Raw genomic sequence first — 24,100 nt, 5'->3', positions numbered from 1 at the left:
TACAGGGATTGGAGACAGATGAACAGCTGCCTGTTTATAACCTGTTCCTCACAGCCTACTTAACCCCTTCTGTCACCTTTTGTAGAAGGGAAAAAAAAAAGTAGATTTCAGATACTGGATTGAAGTAGGTATCTCATTCTTGAAGTTATTCAAATGCAAACGTAAGAATCATTTGTGGTGTGATGCTTCATGTTCTAGGTCAGAGGTTCCCATACGCGGTCCTCAAGGCACCCAAACAGTTCAATATAGTTAGATGTTCAAATATGGCACTAGAAAGAGTAAGCCAGCACAAGCCCTCCTCCTGGGTATTCACCTAATACCCTTAAAGTAATGTCAACGACCAAGAAGTGTAGAAAGTTCATATAGGTGCTCCAGTAAGTTTCCAGAAGTTCTTCTCAGATTACTCCCCTGGTAATTTATATTCCACATGCATTCACCAAGTAAGATTTAAATTTCTCCCAATGATTTCTTTAGGAAAACACACTACTAACAGATATATGAAACAGATAGTGTAGTATAACACTGCACAACTATGAAAATATTTCTAATGCGAAAATAGTTACTTCTAATTGATTTCAGCCAAAGAACGAATATGACATTTAAAACTCTGTTAGCTCTGAGTTCCGATATAGCCCATTTATGACGATGTAGGGGTATTCCTAGTGAAGTGGGCAGAATGGAGAGAATCTTACCAGCGATCTGTGTTCCATGCAGATGGGGCGGGGCCTAATGACCCAATTAAATTAATCAGTTATTTGTCCCCTCCCCTATTCAAATATATGTGATTCACAGGATTACCCACACAAGATGACTGTGGTGCACTGAGTGACAAGCATAGTGAGCGATTCCACCAAGACATTTTAGCAATAGAACAAAGATATCAGAGTAGGTGAATCACTACTGTTGGACAGTGACAAGAGATGCCCCAGAAGAGGAGTACAAGCAAAGAGAAAGCACCCCCATGAATAGGCCACTATATTACATAGTACTTTCGTATGCTGTATGTTTGTTTCGTTTTGTGTTCTTATTTGTGATTGATTGAATGAAAATAAATAACAGTTGTTTTAAATCAAGAAAATCAGATTATTTTAAAATAGCTTTTCACTATGACTATATTACTAATGTACATACAGTATAGTGCAAGTAGTATAGCTCAAAAAAATAGCTAGTAAAAACATTGTGAAATCATTTGTTTTTCTTTACCTCAAATTAGTAATGACTATTTTTAGAAAGGAAACAAATGAAAAAGTATTTATTTGTTGTACAGTGATAATTATTATTATTATTTTTTTTTAAATCAGGTAAAAGGTTGGTGGAGGAACCATCCTGACTTAATATCCAGGCGAGTGAGCGTGATCCATGACTGTGTTTTATGCCCGGGTATAACATCTATAATCACTACTCAGATTGATGCATTTGTCTCACAACCTATTGGTAGGAACGCACCTGTCACATGCTTATGTATAGATCACTGGTTAACTGTTTTTGATCATAAAACAAAAACAATTAACCAGTGATAATGAGAGTTATGGTAAAACTTAACATTGTTAACGCTTTCTTCAAAGTTCACAGGGAGACATTGGGGTGTAGGTGGAACCTGGAGGTCCGGACACCATCAGCAAAGCTTTCCAATACAAAGATGATCCGGCCCTTCCCTCTATACCCCACCCACAGCCTGAGGGCACTTCAGTTTTGTTAACAAGCTTTAGGCAGGAGCAGGATAGGAGAGAAGGAAGACTGGTACACTGAAGAATCACACTCTCTCACACACAGATGGAAACAAGTGACCAGGAGAAGAAACCCAAAGAAGCTAGGAGCATCAGGGGGGGGTGCCCTGTGGACTTCTAAGGAAGAGTTAACAAAAGGTAAATTTTACCATAACTCTCATTTTCTTCTTCAGGGTCCATAGGGCTCCACAGGGAGACATTGCTTTGGGACATCAAGGGCGGGCACGCTCCTGCGCAGATAGGATGCTTCCTTCGGGGCGTAGGGTTCTCTTGAAAGGCAAATGTATCAAAAGCAGAAAACATAAAAGGTGTTGACAGAAGACCAGGTGGCCACCTTGCATAGCGGTTCAGCTGAGGTGCCATGCCAGGCTGCCCACGAGGGACCCACAGAGCGAGTAGAATGAGCAGAGACTAGTCGGCACCGGAAGGCCCGTCTGCACGTAAGCCTGTGAGATAGTCATGCAAATCCATCTAGCCAGAGTCTGTTTATTAGCTGGCCATCCCTTCTTGTGTAGTCCATATAGGACAAAGAGGGAGTCTGAGTTCCGGATGGAAGCAGTACGGGGTCCACATAGATCTTTAGAGCACAGACAACATCCAAAGAGGCCTCACCTGCCGAGAGGTCTGGTGAATTAAAGGCCGGAACCACAATTTCTGCATTCAGGTGGAAGCGAGAAACCACCTTTGGAAGGAAGCCTGGGTGTGTTCGAAGAACAACAGCCCTATCCTGATGAAATATCAAAAAAAGGAGGAGCAGTATAAAAGCGCCCCTAAATCCGATACCCTACGGGCAGATGCTACAGCCAGAAGAAACAGTCTTCACAGTGAGCCATTTGATATCCAGATTCCAGAGGTTCAAATGGAGGTTCCTGAAGTGCTTTGAGCACCACTGACAAATCCCATGGAGCCACAGGAGGGACAAAGGGAGTTTGTAGAACACCTTGCATGAAGGTGTGGACATCAGTTATAGAAGCAATCTTGCGCTGAAACCAGATAGACAAAGCAGAAACTTGCACTTGATGCTTGGCGGAGGTCTAGATTCTGTCCAGCCTGAAGAAAGGCAAGAATTCGAGAATCTCTAGAACTGCGGGTCATAGTTTCGTGGAGCACACCATTGGAAATATGAATGTCAAATTCTGTGGTAAACCCTGTCTGAGGCCGGTTTACGTGCTCAGAGCATGGTCTGGACCACAGAGCTGGAGAATCGCTTAGCCGTTAGGAGGGATGTCTCAAGAGCCAAGCTGTTAAAGACAGACGGGCTAGGTCCGGATGTAGACATAGACCCTGAGACAACAGGTCTACTCGTAGAGGAAGTTGAAGAGGAACGTCTATAGAGAGTCTTAGAAGATCAGAGTACAAATAATGTCTGGGCCAAACCGGCGCTATTAACAGGACTGTGCCTCCCTCCTGTCTGGGCCCGTGAATAATGCTATATATCAAAATGGCCCTCAACAGAAAAAAGGTTTCCCACCCCTGCTCTATATCTTAGTATGACAGGATATAGCAGAAGAAAGGGATAGTTATAACTGAAAGTATAGAAAAACAGAGATTAGCGCTAGCACAAGTCACATACAAATCAGAAAAGAACATTACATGTCTGCAATGGGCACTATTATCAACTACACAAACCGCAGTGGCTGGTAGGATATACTGCTTTATAACCTGGCAGTTGGGAGAGGAATACAGGGAGACTGGACTGTGCAATTCCGGGAGACTGCCTGCCAAAAATGGCTGCTGCGCGTCTGAGGGGGCGGAGGGTGAGGGAGGAGCAGCCCAGGGAATACCAGGACCACAGTGGAATGGCGCCCTGAGCTGGGGGAGGTGCTGCAGGGAGAGCACCTTATCCCCTGGCTGAAGTTAACCACCGGGTCCCCTGGCCTTAATATAAATATGCCTCTGCGCCAGTATGTTAATACCCCAGAGGTCTAGTGTCGTAGTGGGTGAGCCAGTGTCCACATCAGCACCTCCAGTCTGTCACCTGAGACCGAAGGCAAGACTGCACTAATACACGGGTCCCTGCCTTACCTGTCCCCTGGATTCCGGGCTGCAGTCTGGGGATCCTGCTAGCTAGTCCCCCTCGGGATTATCTAGTGCAGGCTTGGTATCACAGCGCCACAGAGGGGTGCTGGGGTGGCAGCACAGATGACCGGAGGAGTCCGGTGTTTCTCATGCTTCTGGTACAAAATAAAATAAATAAAAGCTTGGGATGCATAAGGCTGCCCCATTAGAATGGTGGTCCAGTTCCTTTCCGGAACCCACCAACGAAACAAGAGTGCCCTGAGGCTGTGGGCGGGGTAAGGACCAGTGCATCCTGGGATTGAAACGCTTTGCTGTTGGTGTCTGGTCCTCCTGGTCCCTTCTCCACCCCATTATCTCCCTGTGGAGCCCTATGGACCCTGAAGAAATAGTTTTTTCCCAGCTGCAGCAGGTTGTGGTTTTCTTGGGGTTGTTTTGCTCATGTGCGAGTGAAGGTCACCTACGTTAGGCCAAGTGACTTCATGGCATGCTCCAGATAATTGACCAATCTAGATGGATGTGAGCTGCAAACAGAGTCAAGTGCGAGCAACTCCTTCCCACATAACTAATGAGCACGTGTAGTGCAGGACCTAGGGAAGAAATGTGTGAACAGACTGTGCAAGTCATGGGGATCCTGAAATAAGATTGTATAATCACCAGTATAGCCATGCCTGGTGTATTTAGCCATTGTGTGTGATACCAGGTGTTCATTGTGGGCTACATAGTGTGGCTAGTAGTCAGCAAAGTATCTGTGAAGGCACACATCCACTAGACGACAGGCAAAAGACTGTACGATTACAAAATTGTAATCATGCAGTCGTTTCTGTCTGCTGTGCCTACACTGAGCGAGCAGTCGTTCAGTATAGGCACATCAATTTTCTGCAAACATGTTGAACCTGATGATATCGTCAGGTTGTACAACATACAGTATTTGTACGAGGATAGATGTCTAAACAACCAGTGGGAGCTCGCATCACTGGTCGTTTTTAGACATTATTTAAACAATCTGAAAAGGATTTTAAAACTCGGGACCCCAAACAGTGCATGTTTTCCAGGTCTCCTCACAAAATCACAAGTGAAATAATCAACTCCACATGTGGATTTTTTAACATGTATCAGGGAATAATTAGTACACCTGTGCACCTGCTAGGTGACCAGGAAAACATGAACTGTGTGGGGTCCTGAGCACCGAGTTTAAGAACCACTGGTCTAGTGGATGTGTGCCTTAAGTCTTCTATGGAAATAAGGGATCTATAAATGTAATAAAGCAGCATTTTTTTCTTCTAAAAGAGCAATAATGGTTTGGCTGGTTTGTAATTCACAGGTGCTGCTTTTCCATTTCAGAGTTGGCAACACTGGTAATCAGCAGGATGTTAACATTTAATATCTTAATCCAACATGCAGATCAGTTAGGATTTTAATTAAATAATCAGCCACTTTATGTTGCAGTTCAACTACACTAATAAAATGTTTCCTAAAATGTTAAATCAGATTACAGCTAACAAACCTTGTGTGTCTATACATTGTTACCTAGAACCTAACAGGTACAATGTGGATGCAGGATCAAATGGTGCCATTTCAATAAGCTCTTACTCCTACCCCCTAAAGGTGCATACACATAGTCAGATGAATGATTTGCAAACAATTGAACGATTTTTGATTATTAAAATGAATGGAAATTGTCTAAAACTGACTGCAAACACATCAGAAGTCAGATATCGTTATCTGACAATCGAGAACGTGCATCGTTGTGCACATGTAAGATTTTCCTTCAGATATGAACAATTTTTAAAATAGTTATCGTTCAGATATGAAGAAAAATCTGACCATGTGTATGCACCATAAGCCTTACACCCCACCAATATACTCAACATGGGCTAAACTAGAATTTCTTCAACCATCCTTCAATATGCTACAAAGACCCTCATCCACTCACTGGTCATCTCCAGATTGGGGTCCTGAGGACTGAGGGCCTGATGCTGAGCGCTCGCAAGCAGGTCGATGGTGCCCTGGTGCGCACGACAGAGGGAGCTCCGTCAAGCGCATGCGCGAGACCCGAATAGCGACTGCCAAGCCGTCGCTATGGGTCTCGCACCAAAGGGGGCGTGCTGTCGATGGTGAGTGACAGCACGCCCCCTTTGGTGGGGGCGTGGCTGCCCAGACGGAGGCGTTCCCATGGGAACGCCCACAGTCTGGGGCCGGCCCCACTGACGTCACTAGTGATGTCAGTGGGAGTGCTTTTGGCTCTGGGCAAGCACTCCTGGGCTTGCGGCAGCGAGACCCTACCGCAGGGTCTCGTTGCAAGCCCGATGGTCACGATGGTCTTGACTCTTGACCATCGCAACCATCTTTTTGGCCGCTCCAATAACAGGTAGGAGGGCCCTGATTCAGAGCGAGCACTCTTTGTCAGAGCATCCGGCTCTGAATCAGGCCCAGAGTTTGAGAACCTGTGCATTAGTTCAAACAGTGCATATTTTCCAGGTCTCCTAACAGAATCACAAGTAAATTAATTACTGCACCTGTGGGTCTTTTAAAATGTGTCAGTGAGTAATAACTACACCTGTACACCTGCTGGTGGTGACCTGAAAAAAGTCAACTGTGTGGGGTCCTGGAGGACAGAGTTTGAGAACCACTGGACTAATGTAACCTCCTCGTATCTGGCCTCCCTGACTCCCACCTCTCTTCACTCCAATCTGTCCTCAATGCTGTTGCTCCGCTCATCTTTCTCTCCAAACATTCTACATCCCCTCCACTTCAGAACCCAATTCAAGCGTCTCACACTCACAAAGCCCTCATCCAATCATCTCCCATTTACATCTGACCTAATCTCCCTTCACACACCTGCCCGCCCAATTGTCTCCATTAATACAGGTCACCTCTCCTGCCACTCCTTCCTCCCACTCCTGCCTCCAAGATTTTGCCTGTGCTGCTCCCTACCTCTGGAACTCTCACCCTCTCAACCAATCTTCAAACAGGCTCTCAAGCAAGCAGTCTTCCTAATCCACTGCTCCATCCTCACTGTCTACCCCATGTGTCGGTCACCCCTCCTGTTTAGAAAGTAAACTCTCATAAGCAGGGCCCTCTTCCCTCACAAGCTTCTACTTCCATTACTTGTACTATCATTTACTCTCAACTCCCCACAACGGCACCTTACACTTGGTTGTCGATGTCCTGCTGCTTATTTAGGTGTTAAGATCCCTAATGCAGGAATGTTTATAAACCATGCCCTTGTCACGCATTGTTGTGTACAGTTAAACAAATGAGCACACAAGAAAACAGTTATTATGTACTTTGTAAGGTGCTGGGGATCCCTTGTGGCACCATATAAACAAAAAGAGGACCATACAGCAGAGCTTTCCCTCCTGCCTTTTACCTTCCACCACTTTGTTTTCTCACATTGAAAAATTTTACTTAAGCATTTTGATGATTCCTACTACTTAGAAAACACTTTCAAGAATTATCCACTAAACAAGGAGACAAAATTAGGATAAAAAGATGCAAGTTTGTTTTGTGCTGAGATAAAAAAGGGACACAGATACCTTATCCAGTATAATCAGCCCAACATCATCTCTCCAGTCTGCTAACGTAGGAACTTAGAGGAGCGGGTATCAGCAAGTGTAACCCTGCTGGAATTTACTGACAACGAATGAGGGGTAGGGGGGGTGGTTTACAGACAGTGTAGATGTTCAAGATTAGCTCACTCTTCACAACACATACTGAGTCTGACAAAGAAAACAATTATAGCTTTGATCTGGGAAAGAAATCGGACATTACTGGGAATAACGAATGTTCATCTCATGGGACTTTATCAAACCTAAGCAGTTCCCTTTGATCGATCAAAATGTAAATCTAGAAGAATTCATTACATAATTACCGAGCAGAATTATATGTATGTATATCTAAATCTTGCAGAACATGTATGAACTTAAACCTCACACGTACATATTATATACACAGGAATGGGATTGAAATGCCTGCAGCTGTTTAAACCTCCCTTCCCTTAGATTAACCCTCCCCGGGGGGTTGCAGAAGCCTAAGCCTCTCCGGGGTTGCCTAAACCTAACCCCCCCACCGCGGCTAAGCGCTAGGGACGGCAGGACTCATCACGATCGGTACGGTGTCCTTCGGCGTCGGGATGAAGAGTCGGGATATAGACCGGCGGCATTTAGTCAGTCTATTAACTACATAAAATATAAATATACACACACACACACACACACACACACACTGGGCAGAATACATATATTATAGGTATACACAGGCAACCGTATAGAAAATAGTTACCATCAATATGAATCAGTGTGCTAATGATAGACTTGAAGGCCAGTATTTAGAAGCGGCTCATGTGACCCTACCCTAAAAGCCATTATAAAAGCTCCAGTGCACAGTAATTAGGTACACCAGTTTATGAGTCCTTTGTTAGCTCTATATTGGGAATGGTGGTATAAAATACAAGATAACAAGAGATTAAGTGATGTTCTCCTACCACAAATAAACATTGAAATCGCAGCCAGACACTTGTTTGACTTGAGTTTATTTTTTGTTTGCCATCTTAAGTTAAAAGGTCAGAGTGGTGGGTTTGAAGAGAACAGTTATCAGCACTCCCCAAATGACAGCTCCTCACTCCCCTTCCAGAGTCCTCACTTGAAGACCTTGCCCTGGTTGAATGGTTTGCCAACATGTTTGAATTCTCCTTCCCAGCAGAAATACTCTTTTGCAAGGGTTTTGCATTCTTCGCTGTCAGGGTCCAGCTTCCTCCAGGTGTAGGATTCGTAGTCTATTTGCCAGTCCGCACACAACTGTAAAGACGAGAGTTCAGGTGTTAAACATGGGACAAGGGCAAACCTTTGTCTAATATGTTCCAAAGTACATTGCAGATCCCACTTATTACCCAGTGCACTAACACAAGTGCATTGTGTCACTTACAGTGAATGCTAAGTCCTGGCCTCTGAACACCCACACTCCAGAGATGGAGCTGTCATTGTTGGTTCCAAACAAGATGACACTGGCAAAGCCGGTTTTACGCAGTTTGTCTAAACGCTGGAACATGCCTGTTGGGTAAAGAGAAAATATTGTGTTAGTTAAGAAATATAGAACAGTGAAATAAACGGAAACAGGTGCTACACCCACGATCAGATTAAAGCACAGGTTCTCAAACTTGGTCCTCAGGGCCCCAAACAGAGCAGGCTTTCCAGGTGTCCGCAAATTATCACAAACCGAAATTAGCGCCACCTGTGGATCTTTTAAAAAAGAGGTCAGTGAGTAATGGAGAACACCTGTGCACCTGCTGGTTGACCTGAAAAATGTGACCTGAGGACAGAGTTTGAGAACCACTGGATTAAAGCATCTGGAGTATATTACAGCAGAAGACTAGAGCTAAAGCCACATACAGAATGACAGGTAAGCATCTGGTCAATTATATTTAGGACACAGCACTATGGGGTCTATTTACAAAACAAAGGTTTTTCTGCAAATTTTTAGCTGGGGAAAGAAATTCTCTCTCCATTTACGCAATCCTAAAAAGTGTGGTGAAAGCAGACTACGATGGCTTTTTGTTGCGTTTCGCATGCATAGCTCGAAATGGGTGCTGTGCAGCTCTGCAATTTACAAGAGGAGAAAAGCTTTCCTCCTCAGTCTGTTGAAAACATAAGACCACCACCAAGGGGCATGCAGGTAGAGACAGCAGCATCCTAACTGGAGCACAGAAGTGTCCTCTTCCTGCTTTCTCCTACATACATCAGTCCCTCAGCTTCTCCCCAGGTCAGTCGTCTTGGCAGCCCGTGTGTATTCTGTATAGAATACACGTAGTCCTATTAAAATCAACTTCAGACAGAATTGTTCACTGGCCAGATAAATCCGCATAAAATGTATTGCACATATAGCTGGTACAAATTATCATTTTATGCAGTTTTATATTAGTAAAAAAGGTGTATATTTGTGTGTAAAAAATATTTGTCCATTCACTTTGTATTGGAATAGTAATATAGATTTTTGTATAACAATGGGCATACAGTTTACAGTTATAGACAGGTTTGCAAAAGACAATAGGAGCAGAATGTATAAGACTTCTCTCTTCACTGGGACAGAGGGCTTTAGGAGAGGAGAGGTCTGTTAGGGGTTCTTTTTAGTGTTGCAAAATAATTGTCAGACCTAACAATTCAGCAATCATTTTATTCAAACATTGTTACACGGAAACTTTCACATGCGGAACGGAGCACTGGCATGCTCATTACTTGGCTTGTATACCAGTGTGCAGCTACTACTTTGCAATTAGTACATATAGGTTCTTTTTGTTTGCACTCTATTGGAGCGTACACACGGTCAGATTTGTCAGACTTGTCAGATTTGTCAGATGAACGATTAAACGATCTGAACGATTTGAACGATTTTACCAAAGTTTTGAACGATTTGAACGATTTGAACGATTTTTGACTGCATTAAAATGAATGGAATCGTCCAAGTCTGACTGCAAACCCATCAGATGTCAGAAATCGTTATCTGACCATCGGGAACGCGCATCGTTGATCGTCCATCGTTCAGGCATGTCAGATATGAACGATTTTCCTTCAAATATGAACGACTGAACGATTTTTAAATAGTTATCGTTCATATCTGAAGGAAAAATCTGATCGTGTGTATGCACCATAAAGGTCACATGATTTGTCCCTGCAAATAAAAAGATTACAATTGGACAGTCCATCTAAACTACTACTGCAACAGTCCATCTAAACTACTACTGCGATTTGAGGCAACCTCCCTTTACCGATCAACACCTAATTAGACATCAGTAAGCATGGACTGTTAATGGTGTATGTATGAAAACGATTGCATCTAGCAGAGTTTCTTAATTATTATACACCCAACAGGTCATGTTTCCAGGATTGCAGTCAGTGGAAACAGGTGGGATAATTAGCGACCCAGCCAAGTAGAGAGTCACCTGTGCATGATTACATTAAATCCTGGAAACACAAGAGGTTAGGGATAAGGAGTGCTGTTAAACACTGGTCTATGAGTTTCCTTGTCTGACCAATCTAAAAGGGACCCACCCGTGTGATACAGCCATTTCTGCAGAGTGATAAAAGACCAGATCTGCAAGATTGTACAAGTATGGACAAACATGGCAATACTTGTCTCTCGTGGCTAGTCAGATGTGTGGCCACTTTAACCCTTACCACAGCGCTTTCCTTCCAACATAAAGATAAACTACTACACTCCCCTGATCATCAGCAACTACACACAAAAAAATGTATATATGCAATCATTAGAACAATGGCCCCAGCGCTCAGACTGCAAGCCCAAGAGGTTGTACATTTTCTTTTCGTGGGTAACATGTCAATTTTACTGTATGAAATAAGACATTTAAAGTCTGCCATGTCAGTGTTTCCTAAAATGACTCCACAAGGCACCCTAATGGTTTAGGTTTTAAAGGCTATCCATGCTGAAGCACAGTTGACGTAATTAGTACCTGAGAGTTTGATTATACCAACTGTGCACAACCATGGATAGCCTTAAAACCTGGACTGTTAGGGTGCCTTGATGACAGTTTGGGAAACCCTGTGCTACATGAAAGAGTGAACTCTACTCCTCTGTAAATGAAGTTATGCTAATACAATAATTCCCTTTCGATACGGTAACGCTTACAAGTGCTCTTTTTTAGGACTCGTTTCTCTGTAGCCACTAAACATGACAAACTATCTATACTGAACAGCGTATAAACCAGTCCCATCTGTGTGATAACCACCTCCCCCAGTCCTACTGAACTGCTTTCCCAAGCTGCACCCTCTGGAATTCAATACCTGGCAGTAGCAGACTCACCCTTTGTTTTTCTACACTCCCTTAGAAGCTCAGCAACCTGCCCCTTCATTCAACCTTGGCCCCACTCCCATATTGGGAGCAGCCAAAATACAGCCCTGCTTATACCTAGTGTTTCACGTCTGCACCTACACTGCAAGCTCAGACACGTGTGGACATCTCCACGTTTCATTATCTGTGGCAGAAAGCCATAAAGACCACAATAAGAGTCGCCACCACAAACTAAGGCATGGCTTGTGACTGTGTGCCGCATGGCGTAAGAGGAGAGCAAGACACCACCAGTCAGTCAGGAATTCTATTACACAAAGGCATACATTGCTGGCACTACAACAGAATCCTGAAGACAACCTACCACAGTGTGAGAGACATCCACACTAGTTAGAACAGAATAGCATTGCTTATATCTGTGGTTCCCAAACAGGGGTGCCTCGAGGCAATTGCAGGGGTACCATGGGTTGGTGATCCAGTGGTAAATCAAATTATTTATGGTCCATGTGATAGACAAAACCAGGGCTGGTGGCAACTAATTAAAACACATGGGCAAATAGAAGCACAGCCCTGTCTTCCACCACATAACCCACCCTAAAGGGCAGTACACACTGGACACAGGGGCCTCCCCCTCCTGCTTCCCATTACCTTTATGATATGTCAAAAAGTAACAGTGCAATGTAATAAAATGTGACAACCTTCACAAATAACAAATAAATGTGAAGTACCAAGGAAAACCCCCCACCCCGGCAACAGAGGGCTGAGGAGAAAAACAGTGATCGTTATAACGGACAGCCCAAAACAAAAAGCAGTATCACCCAGCAGCTAGCAAACAGTCACACACAATACATACACAATGTAAGTTGCACTGGGCTCTGAATCAACTACTCACAACACGATGCTTGGTAAGATATAGAGCACTATATACCTGGTCCATGGGAGAGGTATACAGGGAGACTGACCCAAAGCCTCCTAAGACCAACAGCTACAGCAGCGCACCTATAGTGGACTGTAAGCAGCTCATATACACAGGGCAGGTAGACGCACAAAAAAAACCTTTGAAGGGACTGCATCTGGGGAGCGCCTACCTCCCCTAAGCTGCGTTAACCGGCCAGGCACACTGGCCTCATGGCAGCAGAAGCATCTGCCGCTGATCCCCGATGTCAGACTATAAGGCCCTGGTGGTCTAGTGAGGGCACGGATGCTCCGGGCCCTGACTGCAGCAGCTTCCGGTGAGTCTCCTGTGCCGGAAAATTACCAAGTGCGATTCCCAGTAAGCGAGGAATCCCCTTACCCCGATATCTCCGTGTGTCCGGTTGCAGTCCTGGCCCCAGCATAGCTGCTAGCAAGCTCAGCATAGACCCGCCAAAATCACCAGCCCTGTTACTGATGTTGCGGCCCGGCGGAGGTAGAAGGAGTTGCAGTACATGCATTTTAATTCAGACGCTCAGCACTGCCAACCCAAAAACAAACATATAAAAGCTTAGGACTGCTAGAGTAGCCCCCTGTTACAATGATGTGTCAGTCATCCTGGGAGCTGAAAGCTTTAACTGTTTGGTGCCTGGATCTCTCTAACCACATTACCCCATGGTATCCCTGTGGACCCTGAAGAAAAAAAAAAAAAGAGAATATACTGTCCAGTGTGTATGTCCTGAACAATAGAAGATGCGCACTCCCGCGGGTCGTTAACGATTTTCCCCAGGTGGCTGTACGTGCTGCCAAATCTGGGGATATCGTTCACGATGCCATGCTGCCGAATGCAGCATGGCCCCGCTACCCCTCCCACCATTGTGGCAGACATCGGCAAGTGTGTACACACCTACTAATGTCTGCACTCCCATCAGGCCCGGCGCTGCCAATACCTGCTCATACACACATCGTCTAGTGTGTGAGCCTTAAGTGTGACAGGTAAGCACGGTCTACTTAATGTAATAAATTTTGCTGAATTTCTCAAGAAACTTTTGGTCCAGGGGTGCTGAGAAAACAATGAAGATACTCTGGGGCGCCCTGATTCAAGGAAATTTTGGAACCACTGGTTTAAAAGCATTTATAGAACAGCAACATTCTTTGCAGCTAAATAGGTGCAGCTCCCAAATAGCTGACTGCATCAGCACAAGTAAAAGCTTTGTGTGGTAACAACGCCATCTACAGGTGTTTTTTTATTTTGCATTTTATTTGTTAACCACAAAATGACTGGAGTCCTCTTTATGGTATACTGGCAATCCGCCCAGTCTTCACACGGGAGCCATGTAAAGTTGTCCATGAGAAAAACAAAACAAACAGTCTCTACTTAGGTCAACTTCAGCCACGTTAAGAGTCTGCCCTTGTGCTTTGTCATGCCAAAGCAGACTTACCGGGAATTAGACTCATTTGAAATGAAAGAATCATTTTTCACATAATTGAAATAGGAACGGTTTAAAAAAATAAATAAAAAAAAAAAAAAAAAAGGAAGAGGGGGGAAAAAGGAGAGTTATGGTAAAAACTTACCCTTGTTAACTCTTTCTTCAAAGTTCATAGGGTCCACAGGGGAGAGTGGGGTGTAGGTGGAATTTGGAGGACCGGATAGCAACAGCAAAGAATTTCACTCGCAGGATGCTTCGGTCCCTCCCCCCTATACCCCGCCCGCAGCCTGAGACCAAGGTAGAGCTCATTTCCCTTTCATGCTAGGAACCTGGAAGTGACGTGAGTGAGGGCGGAACTGCAGTTCATGCCCATGAAGGCCAGCTAAACAAGTAAATTGTACCCACTTAAAGAAAGTTGTCCCCCCGCGGGCTCGCTGTACTCTCCACGCTTCGGGCTTGGTGGCTCGCTACATTGTTATATTCCCCCTCTATGCCCACTTGGATGGTAGGGAATGACGCTGAACACTGGCTGATGTCAGGGTCCTCTTAGTGAAGGGGAATTAGACACTACCCTGAGGGCAACTCAGTTTAGTTAACAAAGCCCAAGGGAGGAGCAGGACAGGAGAGAAGGAAGACTGGTACACTGAGGAATCTCACCTCTCACACAGAGAAGGAAACAAGTGACCGAGGAGAAACCCATAGAAGCCAGGTGCGTCAGGGCGGGTGCCCTGTGGACCTTATGGACTATGAAGAAATGGTAAAACTTGCCCTTGTTAACTAACTACTTTTCTTCTTCTTCGGGGTCCATAGGGGAGACAATGGGGATGTACCAAAGCAGTACAAGGGCGACGACGCTCCTGAGTTAAGATGAGGCAAATGTATCTAAGGCTTAGAACATAAGAAAGGTGTGGACAGAAGACCACATAGCCGCCTTGCATAGTTGTTCAGCAGGAGGCGCCACGTCGGGCTGCCCAGGAGGGACCCACAGAGCCAGTAGAATGAGCAGATACTGTAGCTGGCACAGAAATGCAAATCCATATGGCCAGGGTCGGTTTGTTAGCTGGCCATCCCTTCTTATGGAATTCATATAAGATGAAGAGGGAGTCTGATTTCCTGATGGAACTAGTGCGGTCCACATAGATCTTCAGAGCACGGACCACTAGACCATCTGCTGAGAGGTCTAGTGATGGAAAGGCCGGAACCACAATTTCCTCATTCATGTGGAAGAGAGAAACCACTTTGGGAAGGAAGCCAGGGCGAGTTCTAAGAACAGCCCTGTCCTGATGAAAGATTAAAAAGGGGGAGTGACATGAAAGCGCCCCTAAATCAAATACCCTATGGGCAGATGCTATAGCCAGAAGAAACAGTTTTCGTTTGAGCCACTTGACATCCACTGATTCCAAGGGTTCGAATGGAGGTTCCTGAAGTGCGTGGAGAACCACTGACAAATCCTACGGAGTCACAGGAGGGACAAAGGGAGGCTGTATTTGTAGAACACCTTGTAGAAAGGTGTAAACATCCGGTAGAAGAGCAATTCTGCCCTGGAACCATATTGACAGAACAGTGATGTGCATCAGAGATGCTAGACCGAGTCCAAGATCCAATCCAGCCTGAAGGTAAGTATTCAAGAAACCTTAAAAACTTGAGGGTCATAGTTGCTTGGGGTACACCACTTGAAATATGTATGCCATGCCCGGTAATAATTCCTGACAGAGGCATATTTATGAGCTCTGATCATGGTCTGGACCACAGAGCTAGAAAACCTCTTAGACCATAATAGGAGGTATGTATCAAAAGCCAAGCAGTTAAAGATAGGCGGGCCAGGTCCGGATGTAGACAGGGACCCAGAGACAACAGGTCTGGTCATAGAGGAAGTTGAAGAGGAACGTCCATGGAGAGACTTTGAAGGTCGGAGTACCAATGGTGTCTCAGCCAAGCCGGAGCTTCCAACAGGACTGTATCCCCTTCCTGTTTGAACATCCAAAGAACAAGAAAAGGATATTGGAGGGAAGAGGTACGCCAAATGGAAGGTCCACCTCACGCATGCATGAAGGCCACGTTGGGGTCCCTTGTCCTGGCTCCATATACTAAAAGTTTGTGGTTGTGTCTTGAGGCCATGAGATCTACATCTGGTAGACCCCATTTGTCCACCAGAAGAGACTTCTGGATGTAGAGACCACTCTCCTGAATGCACGTCGTGACTGCTTAGGAAACTCGCTTCCCAATTGAGAATTCTTGGGAAGCACTGTGGAGATGGCGTTCGGTCCGCAGGACACTTCTGCCATTCCTGCCCGACTTAGAGTGCCTCCTTGGTGATTGAAGTAGGTTTCTGACGTGGCATTCTCGGACTGTACTTGTACTGGCCTGCTCTGAAGAATATCTTGAGCCAGAGTGAGAGCTCTGTAGATGGCTCTGAGTTCTAGAACATTGATTGGCAAGACCTTCCAGGACCGCTGGACTCCAGCCGAGACAGAGTGCTGGCCAGTCACCACACCTGCGGATGCTTGTGTCCGTGGTTAGGAGTACCTAGTCCAGGATCCAAAAGGGGCACCCCTTGTTCAAGTGTGAAGTCTGTAGCCACCAGGCCAAGGACAGGCGAACCTCAGGGTAGAGGCTCATCCTCTGGGATCTGAGAAGATGAAGCAGCCCGTTCCACCTGGAGAGGATCAGGCGTTTTAGGGGCCTGGGAGTGAAACTGAGCAAACTGCACCATGTTGAAGGTGGACACCATGGATCCCAGGGTCTGCATTGCTGAGTGAATAGACATTCGGCGACTGTGTAGTAATCTGCGCACCTGATGCTGTAATACAGAGATTTTGTCTGCAGTTAGGAAGATTCTCTGAACCTGACAGTCCAGGAGGGCTCCCAAATGTACCATTCTTTGAGTGCCAAGGAAGACTTTTTCCAGTTGATCAGCCAGCCATTCATTTGTAGAAAGGCAATGGTTATCTGTAGATGGCAGTGAAGAATTTCTGGGGAGCTGGCCAACAGCAAGAGGTCTAAATATGGGAGCAGTCTGATCTCTTGACGACGAAGATAGGCCACCTAAACTGCAATAATCTTGGTAAAGACCAAAGGAGCCGTTGAAAGGACAAAAGGCAGAGCCTGAAATTGGTAATGTTGCTGTAGAATAGCCATCCGGACATTCTACAGCTAGGCTGTTTCAGCGGGTCACTACGCCCTGCCCTATTTCTAAAGGGCAGAAAGCACCCTGCCCTCCGACACACCGCCCCACGGGTGAGGAAAACGGCGGTGCTGCAGCCACAGCAAGTGAATGGATGCCTGGCACATTCACAGTGACTGCAGCGCTTGGGGGCTGCCCGGCACGCCCCCAAGGGTAACGAAGAGCCGACGTGTCATAAAGACATGCCCTTTTTAGACATAGGACCTAGAGTGAACATATATTGTTTATGAGAAGGCGCTATAGGTACATGTAGGTAAGCGTCCCGAATGTCCAGACACACCATAAAGTCCCCAAGCTCCATAGCCAGGATAATAGAGTGGAGGGTTTCCATCAATCTGGCCACCCTTATGAACTTGTTCAGAGACTTGAGGTTGAGGATAGGCCAATGAGACCAGTTTGGCTTCTAAACTAAGAAAAAGGATGGAATAATGGCCCTTCGTTCGCTGTGGAGAGGACCGGAATTATTACTCCTGAGAGCAGTAAGGACTGAATGGCCTTTTGGAGCAGCAGGGCCTTGTGTGTGTCTGATGGAGGGCATATCCATGGGAGACCACTTCTCTTAGCCAGGCGTCTGACACTAGAACTGGGCGAATTGAAGAAGTCAGCCTCCCACCCTGGGAGCTCCCAGGGAGAGGCCCACCCAGTCAGGCTGAAGGCTTGTTCTCAGATTTGGTAGGTGGACGTCTAGTAGCCCAGGACTATTTGGTCCTAGGCTTGGAAGCCTTAGGTGATGCCCCATGCCTTGAAAAGGACTGACCTTTAGCTTCTCCTTGAGGACAAAAGAACCGAAAAGATTTCGTCCGATGCTTCGTATTATATGCAGAGGGCAGGAACGCGGTCTTGAAGCAGCCAAGGTAGTCACAATTTTGTCCAATTCTGAGCCAACTAGGATATCCCCTGAATAAGGCAGAGACTCCAAAGCCTTTTTAGAGTCCGCAACTGCCTTCCATTAGTCAAACAATTCGGCAGGCTACTACAGAAGTGGCAGATGCCTTGGAGGCTAGGAGAGCTGTATCCATAGCTACTTCACCCAAATAGGAGGCAGCATCTCTAATCTGAGATATGCAGGACAGCTGCTCCCTTCGAAGCATCAGAGGGAAATGTTTCTTCTAGGGCCTCTGCCCAATTCTCAATGGCCTTAGCCACCCAGGCTGTAGCCCTAGCAGGACGAGTAATCGCAGGTTCTGTCTCTTCTATTTGAAGCATATATTTTACAGCTCTCATGTTCGGGTATATTCAGTTTAGAGGGGGGGTTCCTAGTCTCCAGAGGGGAGTGAGAGAGGTCTGCATCTTCAGCCTCCCCAGATGATCATTCAGAATCAGATAACTAGGTGGACTACTTCGTAGGTTTACTAGGTAGGGGTCCCTTTTTGCAGCATTTGCTGAAAGGCTGTAGGAGGTAGCTACCAGACTCTGCACTGAGGTAGAAAGTATGTCTACCCATGGGGAATGCAAAAGATTTGCAGGAAGTACCGGCTGTGGCCATCCCATAGGGGGAGCTACCACAGGGATCGTTAGATGGTCTGCAATTTTTGCTAGCACCATGGAAAAAGTAGCCCAGGGTGGATCCTTTGGAGAGGACACCGGAGCTGATGGGCCCGGGGGCTGTATAATACAATGCACATAGACCATCCTGAATGAGGTCCTCTGAAGTTAAGCCTGCTGAGCAGGACTTACAAGACACCGGAGTGGAAGCAGCAGGCTGCTTGTCATTCTTGCCTCTGCCAGACATAGCTGCAAGTTTACTGTAACACACAATCTGACAGTGAAGTGAACAACCCAGGTGTATGTGTAATATGGCAGAATAGTGCGCAACAGCGATATATGTGATAGCCCTCACAAATATATGGATATGTGAGGTACAATGAACCTATACTTTAGTATGCCAGGGTTATAGCAGAAGAAAGGGAAAGGTATAAGCCGACAGTAATAGGAAAACGAAAACAGACAGCAGCGCTTGCACAAGTCACATACAATGCAGAATATACAATATAACTGCAGTGGGCACTAAAATCTACTACACAGACTGCAGTGGCTGGTAGGCTATAGTGCTGTATACCCTGGCCCTTGGGAGAGATCTACATGGAGACTGGACCTAGCGTTCCCTAAGATCTGAATGCAGAAAATGGCTGCCTTGAGTCTCAGGAGGGGGCAGAGAGTGAAGGAGAAGCAGCAAGACCGCAGTGGAGAGGCACCCTGAGCTGGGGGAGGGGGGCGCAGGGAGAGCGCCTTCTCCCCTATGCGGATTTCAACCATCGGGTCCCTTGGACTTACCATATGCCCTGCCCCACTGCTAGTAATGCCCTGGTGGTCTAGTGGAGTCCCGGTCGAACCGGTGTCCACATCAGCGCCTCTGGTCTGTCTCCAAAGACCGGAGGAAAGACTGCGCCTACACGGGGGTCCCCGCAAACAGGTATCCGCATTACCTGTTCCATTGATTCCCGGCTGCAGTCCGGGGAGCTTCGCTAGGTCTCCCTCAGAGCTGTACCTAACGGAGAGCAGGTGTCACAGCGCCGCGGAGGGGTGATGGAGCAGCATTGCAGACATCCCAAGGACTGCCTCTTTTAAATGAAAATAAAAACAAAAATAAGCTTGGCCTGCTCAATAGCAGCCCCTTGTTAAAATGGTGACCCAGCTCCTGCCGGACACCAATGAAACGAGTTGCCCTCAGGCTGTAGGCGGGGTAAAGGAGGAAGGACCAGAGCATCCTGGAATTGAAAAATTTTGCTGTTGGTGTGCGGTCCTCCAAGTCCCACCTACACCCCAATGTCTCCCCTGTGGAGCCCTATTGACCCCGAAGATGAAAAAACAAAATTAAGCCTTCAGTTGCCTGACACAGAATCCGTATTGTAAAGGGTGTAACAAAGCAGACAACTGTTCCTGAAGAGCGCCTTCTGATTCCCCCAGATATCTGCTACGTCAGATTGCCCTTTCCCAGCTACATGTATAACACCATCCATTCCCAGTTCCCTCTCAAATAATTTGAATGAAGTTTCACTAGAAAAGCTCACAGCAGGCCCAGATTCTTGTTATGGTCAACTAGAACAGGTAGCATTAAAATAATATGCTCCAGCAGAAGCTTCCAACATACTCAGACCAGTGCATGCTCAGCTGGAAACCCTGCCATAGGCCAGCAACTGTGTGGCTTCCTGACTGCTACCTGTGCTGGCCAGTAACACTTAGCAGGTCAGAGAATCAACCAGCCATATAATATGCATAGCACTCAAGACTGCAACGGTTGCCATAACTAAACAGAAGAGCCCAGTAACCCAGACCCGTTTTCCCAGTACATGATAACACCCCTCTGGTTCTCTGTATACAAAGCCACAAACCTAAACAAAGATTAGCAACTGCATTCCCAACCCAAGACCTACCTGTGGTCAGCACCATAGCCCAGGGACATCCGATCAGCAATTGAAGCATGTATTTCACAACAGTGCAGGCCAGGGTGACTGAAGCAGAGTCAAAAGGCGCATCTCTGCGCAGAATAGCATATATAATTGCCAAATTAAGCACAGCTGTGATATTTACTCACCTAGCCTGGATGAGGTTTCAGGCCTGATGCAGCACAAATCTGACCGCATCAGGACCACCAAGTGCCCAGAGATACCTTTGTGATCTAAATTTAGGAGCACTTGTGACTTTAGAAAACATCTTTTGTGTAACATAGAACTTAAGCTACAGCTATTAACTGGTTGCGCTGGTTGTGTTTGAGACAGTTAGACTGAAACAGGCCAGGCATCTCAATCATTGTTCCTCCTTAAATTAACACCAGAGTCCAGATTATAACTGAGATTTGTGTAAATGTATTGTCTACTGTACACTTATACAGGCACTAGCAGTTAGCAAAGCCTTTCAGTGTATTCTCCACCAGAATGGGCCAGCACACCTGACAGAGATAAGGCTCTGTTAAACCTCAATGTAGCCACACCTGCAAAGCCTAGCTAATCCACAACTAGATGATAACCTACCATACCTTCTGTGTACATTCATAGTAGGCATAGTCATGACTGTACAGTCTTACAGTCCTGAACATGCCCACCAACAAGGGGACGAGGGACCTACAGTCGACCGTGGCTGCTCAGCTATTTGAAAAACAGTCCAATCAAGCTTTTGCCCAAAACACTCTACTCCCTCCCCAACAGGTAAGCAAAGAAAGTGTGCACTCGGACACCTACAGCCATGGCCAAAAGTTTTGAGAATGACACAAGTATTGTTTTTCACAAAGTTTGCTGCTTCAGTGTTATTAGACCTTTATGTCAGATGTTACTATGGTATACTGAAGTAAAATTACAAGCATTTCATAAGTGTCAAAGGCTTTTATTGACAATTACATTAAGTTTATGAAAGTCAATATTTCCAGTGTTGACCCTTCTTTTTCAAGACCTCTGCAATTCGCCCTGGCATGCTGTCAATCAACTTCTGGGCCACATACTGACTGATGGCCGCCCATTCTTGCCTAATCAATGCTTGGAGTTGGGTCAGAATTTGTAGGTTTTTGTTTGACCACCCGCCTTTTGAGGATTGACCACAAGTTCTCAATGGAATTAAGGTCTGGGCAGTTTCCTGGCCATGGACCCAAAATTTCAATGTTTTGTTCCCCAAGTCACTTGGAACACCTTGCCATAAGGCAAGTGTGATCAGTAAGTGGCTCGGAAAACCCAAAAAAAAAAAAAAAAAAATTTGAAATTTTGGGTCCATGGCCAGGGACCTCATTCCCATTGAGAACTCGTGGTCAATCCTCAAGAGCCAAGATTACATTTTAGAATCTGGTAACTCTAAGGGGGTGATTCAACAGTTTTTTGGGTGCCCAAAAGGAGCAATCCAATTGTTACTCTGTTCGGGCGCCACTGCCACTTGTGCATGCCTAAAAGCACAGCTATTGTAGCCAAGTCCAGCTTTGTGTGCCCAAACAGCCAACTTATTTAACATTTCTGCTCGCCACCCTGGGAGCAGAAAAGTGTGCAGTTGGGTCTATTTGTGCCCGAATGGAGCAACAATTGAATTGCTACATCGAACGCCCAATAGAAAAATCGCCATGGCCAAAACGACCGAATCACTCCCTAAGTGCCCAGACCTGAAAGTCTAACTCAAATACCAAGAGAAAAAAATATGAGATATGGCAAGAACTTACCCTTGTTATCTCTATTTCAACGAAGTCCATAGGGTTCCACAGGATACCTTGGGGTATAGGTGTGACGTCAGTCATCGGGCACCATAGAGTTAAGCTTTCAGCCTCCCAGGATGCACTAGGGTCCCCCTCCTATGCCCCGCCCCCGAGCCAAGGCACCTCAGTTAGTTACCAAGCCATAGGCCGGAGGAGGAGAAGGAAGAGAGAGAAAAAAGATCTGGACACACACACACGCATCACATTCTCACCAGAGGGAGACGGAAAAACCGGTGACCAGAGCAAAGCCCATCTGCAGCACAGGTGCGACAGGGCGGGAGTCCTGTTGAACCCTATGGACTTCGTAGAAATAGAAAATATGATATGGTAAGAACTTACCTTTTGTTATCTCTACTTCAGGGTCCATAGGGTATCCACAGGATACCTTGGGGATGTCCCAAAGCAGTACCCTTTAAGGGTGGGGACGCTCCTGTGCAGAAAGGAGAATCCGCCGCCCGAAGGAAGCATCCTGAGAGGCGAAGGTGTCAAACCTGTAATACCTCACGAAGGTATGGACAGAGGACCACGTAGCAGCCTTGCAGATCTGGACTGCAGAGGCACCACGTCGAGCTGCCCACGAAGGACCCACAGACCTAGTGGAATGAGCCTTCACAGAAGGAGGAACCGGCAGGCCTACATGAAGATAAGCTTCAGAAATAGCCATACGGATCCAGGCTGCCAAAGTTTGCTTTGAAGCAGGTCAACCCTTTTTACGGAAGCCATAAAAGGACAAACAAGGCGTCCGACTTCCTAAACGAAGAAGTGCGGTCAACATAAGTCCTTAAGGCCCGTACGACATCCAAAGAGGCCTCACCCACTGAAAGACCAGGTAAGTGAAAGCCCGGAACAACGATTTCCTCGTTAACATGAAACTGGGAAACAACTTTGGGAAGAAACTCAGGCCGAGTGCGGAGCACTGCCCTGTTCCCATGAAAAACCAAGAAAGGCGGTTTACAAGAAAGAGCCCCTAAATCAGAAACACGTCTGGCCGAAGCAATAGCCAGAAGGAAAACAGTCTTAGCTGTTAGCCATTTAAGATCCACTGAGCCCAGTGGTTCAAACGGCGGTCCCTGGAGAGCCCTCAGGACCACAGCCAAATCCCAAGGCGCCACAGGTGGAACAAAGGGCGGCTGAATGCGGAGAACACCTTGCATAAAGGTGCGCACATCCGGGATTGTAGCAATCCTACGGTGAAACCAGACAGACAGGGCCGAAACCTGTACCTTCAAAGAAGCAAGGCGAAGCCCATGATCTAGTCCTGCTTGTAGGAAGGCGAGTATCAGAGACAGACGAAATTCCCGCGGTGCATAACCTCTCGGTCGACACCACTGGAAGAACGTATGCCACACGCGATGGTATATCCTCGCGGAAGACTGCTTCCGAGCTCTTAACATGGTACGCACCACAGAGCTGGAAAACCCCCTGGACCTCAGCATGGCTGTCTCAACAGCCACGCCGTCAAAGACAGCAGAGTCAGGTCCGGGTGAAGACAAGGACCCTGTGACAGAAGGTCCGGTCGTAGCGGCAACCGCAGAGGACTGTCCACGGACAGACCCTGAAGGTCTGAGAACCAGTGCCGTCTGGGCCACGCGGGAGCTATCAACAGGAGCGTCCCTCCTTCCTGTTTGAATTTCCAGATTACCCGTGGAAGAAGGGAGACCGGAGGGAACAGGTATGCGAACCGGGACGTCCACCGGACGGACAGAGCATCCACCAGAGACGCCCCTTCGTCTCTTGTGCGAGACCCGTACACCGGCAACTTGTTGTTGTGCCGGGACGCCATGAGGTCGATCTCTGGAAGACCCCATCTGTCCACCAGCAGTTGAAAAACGTCCGGGTGCAGGGACCATTCCCCCGGATGAAC

The 24,100-nt window shown here is 46.5% G+C and overlaps 1 protein-coding gene across 1 annotated transcript in view; it reads right to left on the bottom strand.

Moving 5' to 3' along the window:
* Positions 1–8,260: 8,260 nt before the first annotated feature.
* Positions 8,261–24,100, bottom strand: part of EEF1G (eukaryotic translation elongation factor 1 gamma) — a 28,049-nt gene continuing 12,209 nt past the window's right edge. Inside the window, exons 9-10 of the mRNA XM_088468395.1 lie at positions 8,670–8,794; positions 8,261–8,542 (exon numbers count right to left, since the gene is read on the bottom strand). Coding sequence (XP_088324521.1) covers positions 8,384–8,542; positions 8,670–8,794 — 284 coding nt within the window. The 3' untranslated portion in view covers positions 8,261–8,383. The remainder of the gene's footprint in view (positions 8,543–8,669; positions 8,795–24,100) is intronic.

The sequence above is a fragment of the Taudactylus pleione genome, unplaced genomic scaffold (assembly GCF_031769625.1).
Source record: "Taudactylus pleione unplaced genomic scaffold, aTauple2 ptg000085l, whole genome shotgun sequence".
NCBI lineage: Eukaryota > Metazoa > Chordata > Amphibia > Anura > Myobatrachidae > Taudactylus > Taudactylus pleione.
Note: the sequence above shows the minus strand (reverse complement) of the source record. Positions and strands in the feature narration are given on the sequence as shown.